This window comes from Colias croceus, chromosome 10, assembly GCF_905220415.1.
Source record: "Colias croceus chromosome 10, ilColCroc2.1".
Classification (NCBI taxonomy): Eukaryota; Metazoa; Arthropoda; class Insecta; order Lepidoptera; family Pieridae; genus Colias; species Colias croceus.
Window position 1 is genome coordinate 2,421,746 of NC_059546.1, and position 16,614 is coordinate 2,438,359.

At 34.1% G+C, this 16,614-nt stretch overlaps 2 protein-coding genes and 1 pseudogene across 9 annotated transcripts in view; 1 reads left to right on the forward strand and 2 right to left on the reverse strand.

Moving 5' to 3' along the window:
• LOC123694735 (protein tramtrack, beta isoform) overlaps positions 1 to 16,614 on the reverse strand; it is a 437,925-nt gene that overhangs the window by 99,840 nt on the left and 321,471 nt on the right. Inside the window, exon 5 of one of the 8 annotated variants that reach the window (XM_045640268.1) lies at positions 14,757 to 15,948. The exons of the other annotated variants lie outside the window; for them this stretch is intronic. Coding sequence (XP_045496224.1) covers positions 15,707 to 15,948 — 242 coding nt within the window. The 3' untranslated portion in view covers positions 14,757 to 15,706. Of the gene's footprint in view, positions 1 to 14,756; positions 15,949 to 16,614 lie in introns of those variants that run through there. 8 annotated transcript variants of the gene reach the window in all.
• Positions 809 to 4,107, forward strand: LOC123694749. Its single transcript, XM_045640303.1, has 2 exons — positions 809 to 1,195; positions 3,128 to 4,107. The coding sequence occupies exons 1-2, from the start codon at positions 928 to 930 to the stop codon at positions 3,892 to 3,894; spliced, it is 1,035 nt and encodes a 344-aa protein (XP_045496259.1). The 5' UTR covers positions 809 to 927; the 3' UTR covers positions 3,895 to 4,107.
• LOC123694746 lies at positions 1,197 to 4,813 on the reverse strand (annotated as a pseudogene).

The following is a 16,614-nucleotide window of genomic DNA, read 5'->3' on the forward strand; positions in this document are numbered from 1 at the left end:
AATGACGAAACGGTGATATTATTCGATACAGTTATTCATAAATTAAAATGATATAATATTTAAGGACTAAGAGGTACCTAATAATATTTTGTACAGTACAAAGTTTATGAAGGTATTAAATTTTATTAAACCATTCATTACGAGTTTTACTACAGTACTCTCAAGTTTAATACCTCTAATACAATTATAAGTTTACTAGCCTACCGTCCGCGGCTTCGCTCGCTTTGTCTAAAACCTATTAAATTATATACTTAAACCTTCCTCTTGAATCACTCTATCTATTAAAAAAAACCGCATCAAAATCCGTTGCGTAGTTTTAAAGATTTAAGCATACAAAGGGACAAAGGGACAGAGAAAGCGACTTTGTTTTATACTATGTAGTGATTCTAATTGTTTATGAACAAACTAAATTGTACATTACATTACAGAAACAGCATATTTCACAAAATCTCAAAAGGGGAAGCCCCTGCTCCTATACAGGAACTACTCGTATTACAAACAGACGGAATGCAAGATGTTCGTCCGTTGGGTTTGTTCCACGCACCTGCATAAAGGCTGTAGAGCTATTGTTAAAACAAGCGGGCCAAAGATAGTCCACGTTGGAGGCTATCATAACCACGAGTTTGCTAATTTACTTCGAAATAGACGGAGTCATTGTTTTGGCGGGTTTCTGTACTAAATCTTAATTAAAAAAATGAGCGTGTGTGCCGAGCACACGTGTCAGAAGTGAAACGTCTTTGGCAAGATTTAAAGATACCTACCCAAATTGTCGCCTAAAGGTTCGAGCACATTATGTCGGGCCGCAGCGCGTCGGGGCGCAGCGCAAAAGTCCACCCAAATCGCTTCTATACAATTTGTATTTGCTATGGCACACTATGCCGGGGGGTAGCGGGTCGCATTCTTGCGCGGCGGATTTCCGTCAGTGCGATGCGGCCCGCCCCGCCCCGCTGCGCCCCGTCAACAGTGTGCTATAGCAAGCGGATTGGTGTGCACGCGCGCACGTGTTCATTTCACGATATTTGCATTTTTTATTATTTTCGTGATACTTTGGTGTTCACAAAAATGAATGAAGAACTTTTGATTAATTTAGTTCAAGGATACAAAGAACTTTATGATTTGCAAGATCCTCATTACGATGATCAACAAAGAAGAGACAATATTTGGAAGGAAATAGGGGATATAATGAAAGAATCTGGTAAGTAAACACTGTCATGTATTTATTTCTTAATATGTAATTACCACCATAACGCACTTGTATTATGATGTACTATAATCACTTTTTTTAGAAACTTACGTAGTATTTATTCCAAGTTATATGATAAACAACGAGTTAATGAATTACCTTAAAATAATAAACCCTTCATATGCGAGTCGGACTCGCACTTGGCCGGTTTTTTTATAAGTAAGCGGGCAGTATCACTTAAATCACCTTAGTGTCAAGATATTAGTTTCTTCGCATACCTCTTCTAATAACCTTTGTCTGCCACTCAACGGTACCAGTTTGAGATACGAAATATCTTTTAAATTGATCACGGACACACATTGCGTCAAGTGCTGCATGGCTTCCAATATATGGCAAATCTGTGATAGCTTCTGTTACCACGTTTCTCTGAGCTTCCTCTTCAGACCAGTAGCACATGTCGTTTCGCAGTAAATTGTGTAAACAACAAGTAGCTAATATAATAACATTAACATGTTTCGGTAATAACGAAAAACGTCTTTCGTATACTCTAAACTTTTTCACTAATAGACCAAAAGCATTTTCGCTCACACGCCTAGCTCTACTCAGCCTATAATTAAAAGCTTTCTTGTCTTCGTCATTTGTCAACTGATTTCCTGGATATGGTCTCATCAAATGTCTGGTTAATGGAAAAGCTTCGTCTCCAACTATGACATGTGGTAACTGTATGTCTGTACCCGGTATTAAACGATCAGCAGGCAAATTTAACTGTCCATCAATTAAAGCTTTGCCAAAATTAGAGTTATTGAGTATTTGGCTATCAGAATTTTTACCCAATGCACCAACTTCAATGACTGTAAAACGGTAGTCCGCATCGACTAAGGCTAATAAAACTATAGTAAACGTTTTTTTGTAAGAAAAATAAAGGGAACCGCTATTCGGTGGTGCTTCTATAATAACATGCTTTCCATCCAGTGCCCCAATGCAATTTGGAAAGTTCCATTGCCTTCTAAAACGCTGTTCTTTGCGTTTCCAGTCTGCTTCTGTCGGTACGGGCATTACATTAGGTGACAGCTTCTTAAATATGGCTGTACATGCCTCGTAAATAATTTGTCTAATTGTTGATTCACCAAGTCGAAAAGTAGTGGCTAATGACTTCATTGAATTTCCTGTTGACAAATATCTGAAACAAAAAAAGCTATTTAGTTCAAACATCATACATCTATTGGCCGATCCTTAAGTAGCCTACTCACGATTCAATTTCAGTAACAATCTGCTGACACAATCTGCAGTGAGCTGACAGATTGTGTCGTGAATAGTATAGTTGAGGGCACGTTGGGGGCGTAACCCAACATGTTGTGTATTGGATCGGCGCGGAAGCAACCCGACAAATTGTCTCAGCAGATTGTGTGCGTGTTGAAACGTGAGTATTGTGATTGCTCCAATCTCGGCTCAATCGCGCTGCGCAGTAATCGCAAAATGGCGGTTTTGAAATAAACGCGGGAAAGACATTTTTACATATTTGAGGAAGATGTTTATATTTTATAGCCGTTTATACTTTATAGCCCTTGAAATCTATCAATAAAATTGGAAAAAATACAAGCTTTACAAAGATAATTATCTTATATTTCATAAATTAGTATATCCATTAATAATGCGTATTATTGCGTTGAGGTTTAGCATCAGGCCAGGCATCAACGTGACGTGCACACGTTGTGGCAAGCAATCGCGGAATGAAATTGTATCAGCAGATTGAGGGTTGGATGAATCGTGAGTAGAGAACGCTCAATCGCGACTTCAACAAATTGTGTCAGCAGATTGTGGGTTGTGTTGAACCGTGAGTAGGGCCTTTTACGTTTATACAAGTCAATAAGGTTATGTTTAATGGTGTCCTTTAATGGCATGATTATTCTAACTTTACTAATACCTATTTTTTTTCTTCCACAGCTACAGCTTGCAGAGAAAGATGGAGACGTGTAAGAGACAATTACAGACGCGCTAAAAAATTAAGGAAAACAAAAAGTGGACAAGCTGCTACAAATATGAAGAAACCAAAATATGAAGATTTATTGTCATTCCTTATCCCCTATATTAGCAACGAGGATGAAACTTTTTCAAATTTTCCACTGAATAATGTTTCGCAAGACTCAAGTAATGAGGATAATAGTCTTTTAGATGATAATCATAGCCGTGATAGCCCCGGTTCAAGTGCTGGTACTTCTCAAAGCACTATAAGAAATCGTCCTGGTTCTTCAGAAGACATTTCACCTCGTCCTTATAAAAGAAATTCTAAAAGTTTAGATACTCCACCACAGCTTTCACCAACACACTCGTTATTGCAAGAGTATTTAGAAAAAAAATACAGGGCCCAGAAAAATGAATCTCACAAAATAGTTGACTTTTTCAAGAACTTGGGAGAAACTGTTTCAAATTTTCCGGAAGATGTACAAATTCGTGTGAAACGTGAAGTTTTTAAAATAGTTACCGATGCAGAGGAATTGGTTTTCAGGGACAAATCTAAACCACAATATGTATTAAAATTATCTCAAGAAAGCGCGTCGCCCATAATCGGTGTTTTAAATGATTTAGATGCGCAACCTCCAAACCAAATTATAACACCAACTTCAACAAATGTGAATACAAATAATAATAACACACAGGAAGAAATTGGTCTTGATCTTGATGATAACGCATTAAATGTTTTTTTCCATTAAATCCATTTCATGTACACGAATTGCGTAGGTATTATATTTTTGTGTTATTTTATTTTATTTTTCATTATATTAAACTAAACAATACTGTTTTTGATTTATAAGCTTAAGATGTTTCATTTTTATATTTTTGGTAATAATGTTTGATAGGTAATAATAATGGTAAGATTTTTGTTCTGTGATTTTGTGATCATAATATAATATTGAAATTATTTATTTCGTTGTTTTTTTTTTAATGAAAATATAAATATTAAAAAGACAAATACACACTACCCTAACGTACGATCTCACTAACAATTATTTAAGATACAATTTACACAGCATTAACTCGTTTACGCACTGCCAACCCCATTAGGGATAAAGGCGTAATTACATATAAGTATTTGTGTAAATGGGAGGTTATAAGGATTATTAAAAATCACTAGGTATGCGCTTTAGTGAAACTTACCTTAAACACACCGCAAGCCGCTCTTCTGGTCCGATAGGCTCACGAAAAGTTGTAGTTTTTTTATGCAGATCCTCCTTTATTATGTCAAGGATTTGAAAATATCGATCAGAGGTCATCCGAAAATATCCCCAAAACTTGGCTTCATCTGCTAAAAGATCGGGGAAAAGATGATGGTATTCGCCGAATATCTTTCTCTTAGAACAAATGGGATGTATCCATATTTTACGTTTTTTCTTTTGATGAACTTCTTGTCTATGCCGTTCTTCTTCTTCTAAGAGCAGGCAAAAAAACGAAAGTTCTTCGTCAGAGCTATCCATAACGTACAGTTGCACGCAAATTCCGGCAGTATACTGTACTAAAAATCCGTCAATGAGCTGCGACCCGGCCCGTCAATGATGTGCCAAGTACGCATTTTGCGCTGCGATGCGCCCCGTCCCGCGTCGCTGCGGCCCGACATAATGTGCTCGAACCTTTACGTGACGTGACGGTATTGCCATGACCTTGAAATTTTATTCTCAACGCGCCTAAAGAAGTTTCACTTCAACAATAATAATATCTAGTCGATTCGAATAAAAAGTACCTAGATGAAAGTGATTCTTTTTCTAATAAGTATTAACTCGATTGTTTAAGTTTTGTTAACCTTTTAATAAGTTTATATGTTACGTTTCTGATTAGCATTTAAATGTTATTTTTAATATTATTTAACATTTTTAAGTGTATAGCTTGGTCTTTGGCTGTAAATAAATACAGTTCAACTATCTAAAGTAGAATATTTTACTCATACCTACTGGTTTATAAAAGTCTAAATATACAGGGTGTCTCACTATCGGTATACTAAGCACGAAGTGACTTGTAGTTTTGCACAAAAATTCTTCTCCAGCTTTGCGCAGTCGGCATAGGTATACCGCTTCACTAATGTGAACATTTTGTCTATGAAAAACAATAGCTCACGTGCAAAGTTGGGCGGGTTGCTTGTTATGGGTGTACATAGAGTTTTAAGAATTCATTTATTTCATAAAAAATCCGTCTGGAATTTTATAAGTATTTTTTACGTACTCAGCGTATGCAAAACTATAACCTCCTTTGAACTTAGTAAGTATACCAACAGTGGGACACTCTGTAACAACTTTAATTTAAAGGAATTATATTCTACCAATAATATTAATACTTCACAAAAATAAATTGCATCATTTGTTAATTTTAACTATTCTAAGTAAAAATATAGCTATAAGTAGGTATGTAAGTAAAATTTAATCCACCAATTTGTACCTTACAGTGACCTACACGATATCTAAAAATAAAAGGACCATGATGATAGTAGATGGGTATAAATTCTCGCTACACTACGTGAGAAATGACAGGGAAAGGTGGCAGTGCAGTCGGCGAAGCTATTTCGGCTGTAAAGCAGTCATACACACACATTCCGGGATACCGTTTTATAGAAATATATGTCATAATCATAACCCATGATAGAACAATAATTTGTTTGATGATAGTTTGGTAAGGTCTGTGTATTTGGTACTACCACGAATAGGTACGGTATTTTTCGATGTATTCAATGCACTGGGTGTAAAAGGAATGCTGTTGACGTTATAAATGTATGTCGGTTTTCTAAAGGATAAGAAAATTGATGTGGAATTTAGATCATCGAGATTATGTTCACTTTACCGTTATTCCACATCAAGTATTATAGTTGTGCGCGATATAATGACATTCAAGAATGTCTTGTTTGTAAATTATGAGGGGGGGGGGGGGGTTTGTAAGTGGTACAGTTCCATTACCTAAAACTTAATGGCGATTCGGAAGTTAGGTGCCTTAACGTCCCGCTAATACCTACAAATGTTTTCTGCGCATCGGATCGTACGATGTTCCGAGCCGCCATCAAGTTTGAATCGTACTGTAACAGTGGAAGTAAATATTTCAGTAAACAGAATTTAAATCTTCATATATTTATTATACCTACATAGTTATTACCCTTATAGTTAGTACCCTTATAGTTAGTACCCTTATTCGATATTCATTTAGTTTAAACATAATCTTGTTTAATTCGTTGATCTGTTGTTCTCAGTATTTTTCAGTAGTTACCTATTATATAAGCCTTAAAGATCATTTTATAAATAATTTATTAATTATATTAATACAAAATTGAATATAATATTCAGTTGAGTTTGTGTTAAATAGTGTTGGTTATAATATCGAGCACAGATCAGCAGGAGTTTTAAAATAATATTTTGAGAAATAATAAATTATGAATCTTTGTAAATATGACTTTGTTTGTATAAAGAGTAATGTATATATATAGGTATACGGTTTTATGTGTATATTGTGATATTTAAATAAATTAAAGATGAACAACTAATATTATACTTTTTGTAAATATTTTAAATTAATAAATTTTAAACTGAACACTGCCTAAATCATTTATCTCTATATTATATTTCATAGACATATAAATTTATAAAGAATAGAAAAAAAAAATTCATAGACATGTTTAAAAATCAGTTTTTTTTTTTATAAAAGTTTAATAATTTTGTTTTTTTAGGAGTGTTGCCACAATACAGCTGGTCTCGACAAGGGAACGCAATTATTATGCTAGGCGAGCACAGATTCAAAAAGCGGTCGAAACATACTAACCAAAAACAAGAAATACATTGGGTCTGTAATAAATGCGATAAGGGTTGTAAAGCAAAGCTGACGACGATAAACGACGCTATAATAAAGATATATAACGTTCATAAACATGACGGTTCGAGAAAGTTCAAGTGATGCTTATTTTTTGTATGCAATTAGGTATACGCTTTATTAGCTAGTACTTAAAGTTCATAATGAAGTGATGATTTCAACAGACGAACGGCAAGTTGTGAACGGCAGAGGCCGTTCGTCTGTTAAAACGCTTATAAAAACTTTAAATGACAATACTTCATGATTTGCTAATAAAATATTTTAATAACTGACAATAATTATTGTTATTACCCTCAATTTTTAAAAAGTTGTGAAGCTGTTGAGATATCCTAATAATTGTATTGTACCTAATATGTGTAAAATGCTCGAATTTTTGTATTATAAATAAATAATGTAATTAATAAATTCCAAAGAATTGCAAAAAGACATACGAATGTATCTAAAATATATAAGTACTATGTATTTATTTCTTATCTGTCATGGTATTAAGCACATAGTATGTCCTGGCTTTTAAATACCATGTCTTCGAGTGATACTTAATGATAATATGATAAATAATATACACAAAAATCAATGTTCTTGAACTGTTTTTAAGCTTGTAAATATAGTTTTGACGAAGAAAATATATTTTAAAAAATTTTTTGGTATCAAGCGCCTAATGCGGGTAGTATATAATGTACAGTAAGTAGGTAGATGTTTTGAATGATACCTACAGGAAAATCTGAGACTCAACATTAAATATTAAAGACAGTTTGTATTATAATATTATTTGTATGTTATGGACTCGTTTGTAAAATGATTCTCAAACTTGTATATTTTCATCGTTGTCGTATCCCCTTTTCCTTTCTTTTGATGAAAAACTTATGTTTTGTTAAACTTACGGTTTGGTTTTTTTAACGAAATAAATATTTTATAAAGAGCGTGTGTTCCGAGCAAACGTGTCAGAACTGAAACTTCTTAGGCAAGATTCAAATATACAGTAAAGTAGCTGACACCTTGAAATTTTACTCTCAACGCGCCTAAAGAAGTTTCATTTCTAAAAGCTATGTGTAGTTGACCATCTAACGGCTCTACCTATATTCTTTGAACGTATCGCTGTGAATGTGAAGCATACATTTGGTAAATCTGCTTTGTAATTAAAAAAAGACGAGTGGCACTCGGGGATTGCCGCGGTAAAGCTATTGCATAGCATGCCTTCAAGCCACACCTCCGAGCCTGTCGGAGTGGGGAGCGTGAGGTTTTTTTCGTTACGGAATTTCTCGATTCGGTTCCCGCGCTCAAGGCCCGCGATAGAAGCTATGCAATAGCTTAAAAATAAATCGTTAACCGTATATGTATAGGTACCTATGTATCATCGCGATACGAGCAGGAAACTTTAAAAGTATAAGTAGATATTTCAATTGTTTTGGGTTAATTTGTTTAAAAGCGTTTAAGCAAAGTTTGTAATTATTTATGTGCAGTGTTTTATATATGTATTATATACTTGCTTTCCACCCGCAGCTTCGCCCGTGCAGTCCAAGAAAAACCCGCATAGTTTCCGTTCCCGTGGGATTTCTGGGATAAAACCTATCCTATTTCCCGCTGTAAAAAGTAGCCTATGTCCTTTCTCGGGTATCAAAATATCTCTATACCAAATTTTATGCAAATTGGTTCTGTAAATAAGGCGTGATTGAGTAACAGACAGACAGACAGAGTTACTTTCGCATTTATAATATTAGTATGGATTAGTATGGATTCTAATTTCTAAATGTGCAATTTATATATCGGCTGATTATAATATACTCGTGATACATACCTAATTAAAAATTTAAGTGCCTTCATGTAATTTGAAATAGTGAAAAAGTCCGATTCAAAGAAAATCTATTACATTATGAAGATTTTTGTTTTGGTAGATTTTTATTGTGTTCTAAAATTTACAAGCTATTCTTGGATTCTAATAGTTATCCAAGTTATAATTTAATATTTGTTTTTTTTTTGTGTAAGTAATATTCTTTTAAGTAATTTAAACTATGAAAAAACATGTTTACGTCTATAATAATTAATTATTTTACTTTAAGTTATCAATTGTACATTTTGTCGTTATATTATTTAGTTTTATCTGTATCGTGTTTTTAATTACATTATTTCTAAACAATTTGATATATATGTAAAGTAATTTATGTTTTATTATAGGTAAATATTGTTAAATAATTTTTATTATAATCTTTCGATTCTCTTTTAGCAGTAGGTTACCATTAAACATTCCAAATAAAACCCTTTTTATGTTTAATTAAATTAATTGTCTTTTAGATTGATGACCTATTTTAAATTAAGGCCTATTCAGATAAGAGCGGTATCCGGTACCGCCGTGGGTAGCGGTATCCCGATTGCACGCGATTATATCTCTTACGTAGTATATTTTATAGACTATTCGCGTAACGGCTACCCACGGCGATATCGGATACCGCTCTAAACTGAATAGGCCATTATGTACATTCTAATTATTTTCAGTTGTACCCAAATAACGTAATATAAACTTAAATTGTTGTTATACTTATAGAAATGGATTGTTAAAACGCTTAGTTGTTTGAAATTAGCATAAGCGTCGATATTGACATAAAAATTTGTATTTTTTGTAAAGATGGAAATAAAAAATATTTTCGTTAATTGATTTTTTTTTATTGGTAAGCGAAGCGCTTGACCATAATCTCGCCTGATGCTAAGCTGAGATGTGGTCTAAGATGGAACGCGCTTCCCTAGAAGGTACCTGTTCACTCTACGCTTGAAGACCCCCATATTGTACTCGTCTGAGAACACAGACTCAGGAAGCATGTTCCAGTCCCTCGCGGTTCGGATAAAGAATGTAATTGAGAATTTTTCTTTTGAATAAGTTTCCACTGAGATGCTTGATTGGTGTAGTTTCTTGCCTATAAAGTATACAGCTGTATTCTGCCAAGCTATGGAAAATTCTTTGAAGCTAAAAAGTAAATAGTAAAAGGCAGTACCTTAAATGTCTTAAAATCAAATTTTTCACAAAAGCAGATACTTTGTTCTCTTCAATCGTCTATGTTCATCTACCTACATAGTCTTTTTGTATTTGACTTTTGATATCGACAATTATTATTAAGCTTTTAGAAATTGATCTTGAACATGTACTGTACCATTCGTAAGAATATAGAAAAAAAAATAGACAAACTGCTAAGATAATAGCATGCCGGTTGGCTTTGACTGGCTGGTTGGCTTAGTTTTGTAGTGAACCTGCCTTCCAAGCCAGAGGTCGTGGGTTCGATTCCCACCCAGGGCAAATATTTGTGTGATTACCGAAGATTTTTGCTTTGTCTGGGTGCTAATTATCTATAAGAGTATTTATTTGAAAATTATATATGTATGTTTGTCAGCCATCTGGTTTCCAATACACAAGCGAAAGCATAGTATGGGATCAGATCGTGCCGTGTGTATTAAAAAATATAGGCATTCAGTACATCAGTAAGTATTCAACTTTTATATGAAATAAAAACTTCTTTCTCTATTTACAGACTCACCATTATTCGTTCAGAACTCCAGGGGATCTATAAGCATGCATTTCAAGGGCTATAAATACTCCCTACAAGCGACGAATGGCGTCAAACGTAGGTGGCGCTGCACTAAGTGCAGTTACCGACACTGTAAGGCCGTAGTCATCACTGCTGATAACCTGGTCTTTTTGGAGAAAAATGAACACAACCATGAACCTGAATTTGGGTTTTGAGTATAGAATTTATTAGTTTATAATAATTAAAACGGTATTACACCAATTACATTATTTGCGTGGAAAGAAATAAGCCGGTAAGTAAATTTTATAGGTAGCGTTTGAAAGTCTGGGTAGAAACTAGGAAGTAAAGGTAAGAATTCATTATTAGTTTAATACTATTACTACTTAATTTGTATAATAATTACTGAGAGAATTTTAATAAATATGAATTCTAAATTTTATAGTAAGTTAGTACTTATAGTTCATAATGATGTGATTTCAACTTATCAAAACTTTAAATGGCAATACTTAATAATGTGCAGTAGGTTACCATTAAACATTCCAAATAAAACCTTTGTTATGATTCATTAATTTTCTTTTAGATATTATGATTAGTACCTATCTTAAATTAAGGCCTATCCAGATAAGAGCGGTATCCAGTACCGCCGTGGGTAGCGGTATCCCGATTGCACGCGATTATAACTCTTACGTAGTATATTATAGAGACTATTCGCGTAACGGCTACCCACGGCGATATCGGATACCGCTCTTAACTGAATAGGCCATTATGTAAATTCTTTGATGAATGATTTTCAGTTGTACCCAAATAACGTAATATAAACTTAAATTGTTGTTATATACAATATAGTAATAGATTGTTAAAACGCATAGTTGTTTGAAATTAGCATAAACATCGATATTGACATAAAAATTAGTATTTTTTGTAAAGATGGAAATAAAAAATATTTTCTGTTATTGAGTTTTTTTATATAAGAATAAGTTTCCTCTGAGATGCTTTATTGGTGTAGTTTCTTGCCTATAAAGTGTACAGCTGTATTCTGCCAAGCTATAGAAAATTATTTGAAGCTAAAAAGTAAATAGTAAAAGGCAGTACCTAAATGTCTTAAAATCTAATTCTTCATAAAAACAGATAAGTTGTTCTCTTCAATCGTCTATGTTCATCTACCTACATAGTCCTTTTGTATTTGACTTTTGATATCGACAATTATTAAGCTTTTAGAAATTGATATTGAACATGTACTGTACCATTCGTAAGAACGTTAGAAAATGGACCTGCTAAAGAAAATAGACTAACTGCTAAGATAATAGCATGCCGGTGGGCTTTGACTGGCCGGTTGGCTTAGTTGGTAGTGACCCTGCCTTCCAAGTCAGAGGTCGAGGGTTCGATTCCCACCCAGGGCAAATATTTGTATGATTACCGTAGATGTTTGCTGTGTCTGGGTGCTAATTATCTCTTAGAGTATTTATTTGAAAATTATATATGTATGTTTGTGAGCCATCTGGTTTCCATACACAAGCGAAAGCATAGTATGGGATCAGATCGTGCCGTGTGTGAAAAAAATGTAGGCATTCAGTACATCAGTAAGTATTCAACTTTTATATGAAATAAAAACTTCTTTCTCTATTTACAGACTCACCATTATTTGTTCAGAACGCTAGGGGGTATATAAGCATGCATTTCAAGGGCTATAAATACTTCGAACAATCAACGATGGGCGTCAAACGTAGGTGGCGCTGCACTAAGTGCAGTTACCGGCGCTGTAAGGCCGTAGTCATCACTGCTGACAACTTGGTCATTTCGGAGAAAAATGAACACAACCATGAACCTGATTTTGAATGACGTGTTCCCAATATTTGTATTTCATCGAAGTATAGAATTTATTTATTTATAATAATTAAAACGGTATTACACCAATTACATTAATTGCGTATAAAGAAATAAAACGGTAAGTAAATTTTATAGGTAGCGTTTGAAAGTATGGGTAGAAAGTAAAGGTAAGAATGCATTATTAGTTTAATACTATTATTTCTTAATTGTATAATTACCGAGAGAATTTAAATAAATATGAATGCTAAATTTTATAGTAGTACTTAAAGATCATAATGATGTGATTTCAACTTATAAAAACTTTAAATGACAATACTTAATAATGTGCAGTAGGTTACCATTAAACATTCCAAATAAAACTATTGTTATGTTTCATTAAATTAATTTTCTTTTAGATATGATTAGTACCTACCTATCTTAAATTAAGGCCTATTCAGATAAGAGCGGTATCCGGTACCGCCGTGGGTAGCGGTATCCCGATTGCACGCGATTATATCTCTTACGTAGTATATTATAGAGACTATTCGCGTAACGGCTACCCACGGCGATATCGGATACCGCTCTAAACTGAATAGGCCATTATGTAAATTCTAATGATTTTCAGTTTTACCCAAATAACGTTATATAAACTTAAATTGTTAAAACGCTTAGTTGTTTGAAATTGGCATAAGCGTCGATATTGACATAAAAAATAGTATTTTTTGTAAAGATGGAAATAAAAAATATTTTCTGTAACTGAGTTTTTTATATTAGAATAAGTTTCCACTGAGATGATAGTTTGGTGTAGTTTCTTGCCTATAAAGTATACAGCTGTATTCTGCCAAGCTATGGAAAATTCTTTGAAGCTAAAAAGTAAATAGTAAAAGGCAGTACCTAAATGTCTTAAAATCAAATTTTTCATAAAAACAGATACGTTCTCTTCAATCGTCTATGTTCATCTACCTACATATTCTATTTGTATTTGACTTTTGATATCGACAATTATTAAGCTTTTAGAAATTGATCTTGAACATGTACTGTACCATTCCTATGAACGTTAGAAAATGGACCTGCTAAAGAAAATAGACTAACTGCTAAGATAATAGCATGCCGGTTGGCTTTGACTGGCCGGTTGGCTTAGTTGGTAGTGACCCTGCCTTCTAAGCCAATGGTCGTGGGTTTGATTCCCACCCAGGGCAAATATTTGTGTGATTACCGTAGATGTTTGCTGTGTCTAATTATCTATAAGAGTATTTATTTGAAAATTATATATGTATGTTTGTCAGCAATCTGGTTTCCATAACACAAGCGAAAGATTAGTATGGGATCAGATCGTGCCGTGTGTGAAAAAAAATGTAGACATTCAGTACTTCAGTGAGTATTCAACTATTATATGAAACTAGCTGTTCCCCGCGATTTCACCCGCATTGCTCCGCTCCAGTTGGTCTTAGCGTGATGATACATAACCTATAACCTTCCTTGATAAATGGGCTATCTAACACCGACAGAATTTTTCAAATCGGACCAGTAGTTTCTGAGATTAGCGCGTTCAAACAAACATACAAACAAACAAACTCTTCAGCTTTATAATATTGTATAAATATAATATAATATACTATAGATAAAAACTTCGTTCTCCATTTACAGGCTCACCATTTTTCGTTAAGAATGCCAGGGGGTATATGATCATGCATTTCAAGGGTCATAAATACTCCCTACATACGACGAAAGGTGCCAAACGTAGGTGGCGCTGCACTAAGTGTAGTTACTGGCGCTGTAAGGCCATAGTCATCACTACTGATAACTTGATCACTTCGGAGAAAAATGAACACAACCATGAACCTGATTTTAAATGATGTGTTCCCAATATTTGTATTTCATCGAAGTATAGAATTTATTTATTTATAACTAGCTTTCCAACCGCAGCTTCGCCCGCGCAGTCAAAGAAAAAACCCGCATAGTTCCCGTTCTCGAGGGATTTCCGGAAAATTTTCCTATTTCCCGGGGTAAAAAGTAGCCTATGTCCTTTCTCGGGTATCAAAATATCTCTATACCAAATTTCATGCAAATTGGTTCAGTAGTTAAGGCGTGATTGAGTAACAGACAGACAGAGTTACTTTCGCATTTATAATATTAGTATGGATAATTAAAATGGTATTACACCAATTACATTATTTGCGTAGAAAGAAATAAGACTAAGTAAATTTAATAGATAGCGTTTTGAAAGTATGGGTAGGAAGTAAAGGTTCTTACTTTTATTATTAGTTTAATATTATTATTACTTCATTGTATAATTTCCGAGAGAATTTTAATAAATATTAATTCTAAACTTTATGTGTCTTTCATTTTAATCCTGTAAAAATGATTTTATAGTATAATTATGATCTATGATAAAAAAATTAAAATTGAAACAAAAGTTAATTTCTTTACAGATCTATATTAATAGAAATTATCTATAAGTATAGGACTTAAGCTATCACAATGTTTTAAATAGTGAACATTAAAAATATCTATTATATAAAAATAAGTCGGGTTTTCCTTCCTGACGCTTTAGCTCCAGAACGCACAAACCGATTTCTACGGTTTTGCATTCGTTGGAAAAGTCTCGGGCTCCGTGAGGTTTATAGCAAAGAAAAGGTATCTCTGGTGGCGAAACGGAGCTCGCCCGGTTTGCTAATATTTTATAGATATTGGAACATAAAATATTAAACTATAATTTTTGTTGGGGTTAGTATAACAAGAAATAATGTTAATGCAAATTAATTACCAATATTTTTAACGACTGTAGCTAGTTACTATAAAATTGATACTCGTTCTAAAGGTGCATTTACACATTCGTGCGAATAGCGAGGCGAATTATAGACACACATGTAAATAGTTCACTAACTTTTCACTTTGAGATTCACGTACATATTTGTTTTAAAAGAGTATTTCGTACTGAGAATCAAAGGGACACGCGAATGTATGAACGCGACAAAACTCGTATACGAATGTATCGTCGAGGACGAGGCGAATGGCGAACACGAATGTTTAAATGCACCATAAAATAGTTACAAGCTATTAGGTACACATAATAGGCATTACACAGAATTTAACTTGGAAAGAATACATTATTGAAGCCTCTAAGAGCGGCCGTACACGGGCGGCTCGAGTAGTTAACGGCTGAGCGACGTACACGGACTGCTCGAGCGGTTGATCGTTGACTGCTCGAGCTGTCGCTACAAAGCGCGCAGCTGACGGCTTGAAGCGGTCTCAACTGCTTGAAGCGGTCCGTGTACGGCCGCCCTTACTGTAACGTTACATTTTGTTACATTGGCGCCCACTTTAACAAAACTACCGAATTGTAGAAATACTTAAGCACTGTGAATTAGGATCTATTAATATTATACTTATTAGCACTAACGTAGCTCTTCTGATTGCTTGGCGGGTGTGTGTGTTTGCCGGTCACAAGCATGATGGAGTCTTTCATGGTGATGACTGCGGCGTTGCACCCACACCATTGGTGGGTTGAACATCGCCATCTGCACTTCGCTGATGAACGGTTGCCGTAGTATGTGTAGTTGTTCAGGAGGATCAGCAATCGTCCCTTCTTGGACATTACGTATTGAGCTAAAATGTGAATGTTTACGTTAAGTATGTCCATTTTCTGAGGTTTGAGAGAGAATATATTATGGTTTTAAATCTTATCAAACTATTTCAGGTTAAAAATAAAACTAAAAGGTGATAGTCGTTACTTTTTTATTAGTTTCTTTCGTACAACTTAGTCCAACAAAAAATATGAATGATAATATTTTGCAATCCAATAAAAAAGCATAAGTGTATAGAAAAAGTGGTCATTGAGCAGTTGCTCAATGACCATTTTTTCTAGTCATTGAGCAGTTGCTCAATGACCATTTTTTCTATTCAGGCATTTGACCCAGGGCCCACACAAACACATGGGTAGGTATTAAAAATTAATGGTTATGAACGATCGCCTTATAGTTAAGGATATGATCGTCAGTAGTGTACAGAGCGGAATAGATATATTATGTTGTATTTGATTTTACGCGAGTATTTAGAAATTAAAGGTTTTAACGTTTTAATATTCAGAAATTGAAAAGAACAATTTTATAGTCACATGTATAACTAACTATTCAAACAAAACATTTTAATTGGGAGCATCTTTTTTACCATATTATGTCTAGCACGGGAAAGTGACGTCATTTGTGTCGGTTTGGTTTTCATTTGCCTGCCTCGTGATCATGGATCGCTTTTGTTTTTATAATGACATCTTTG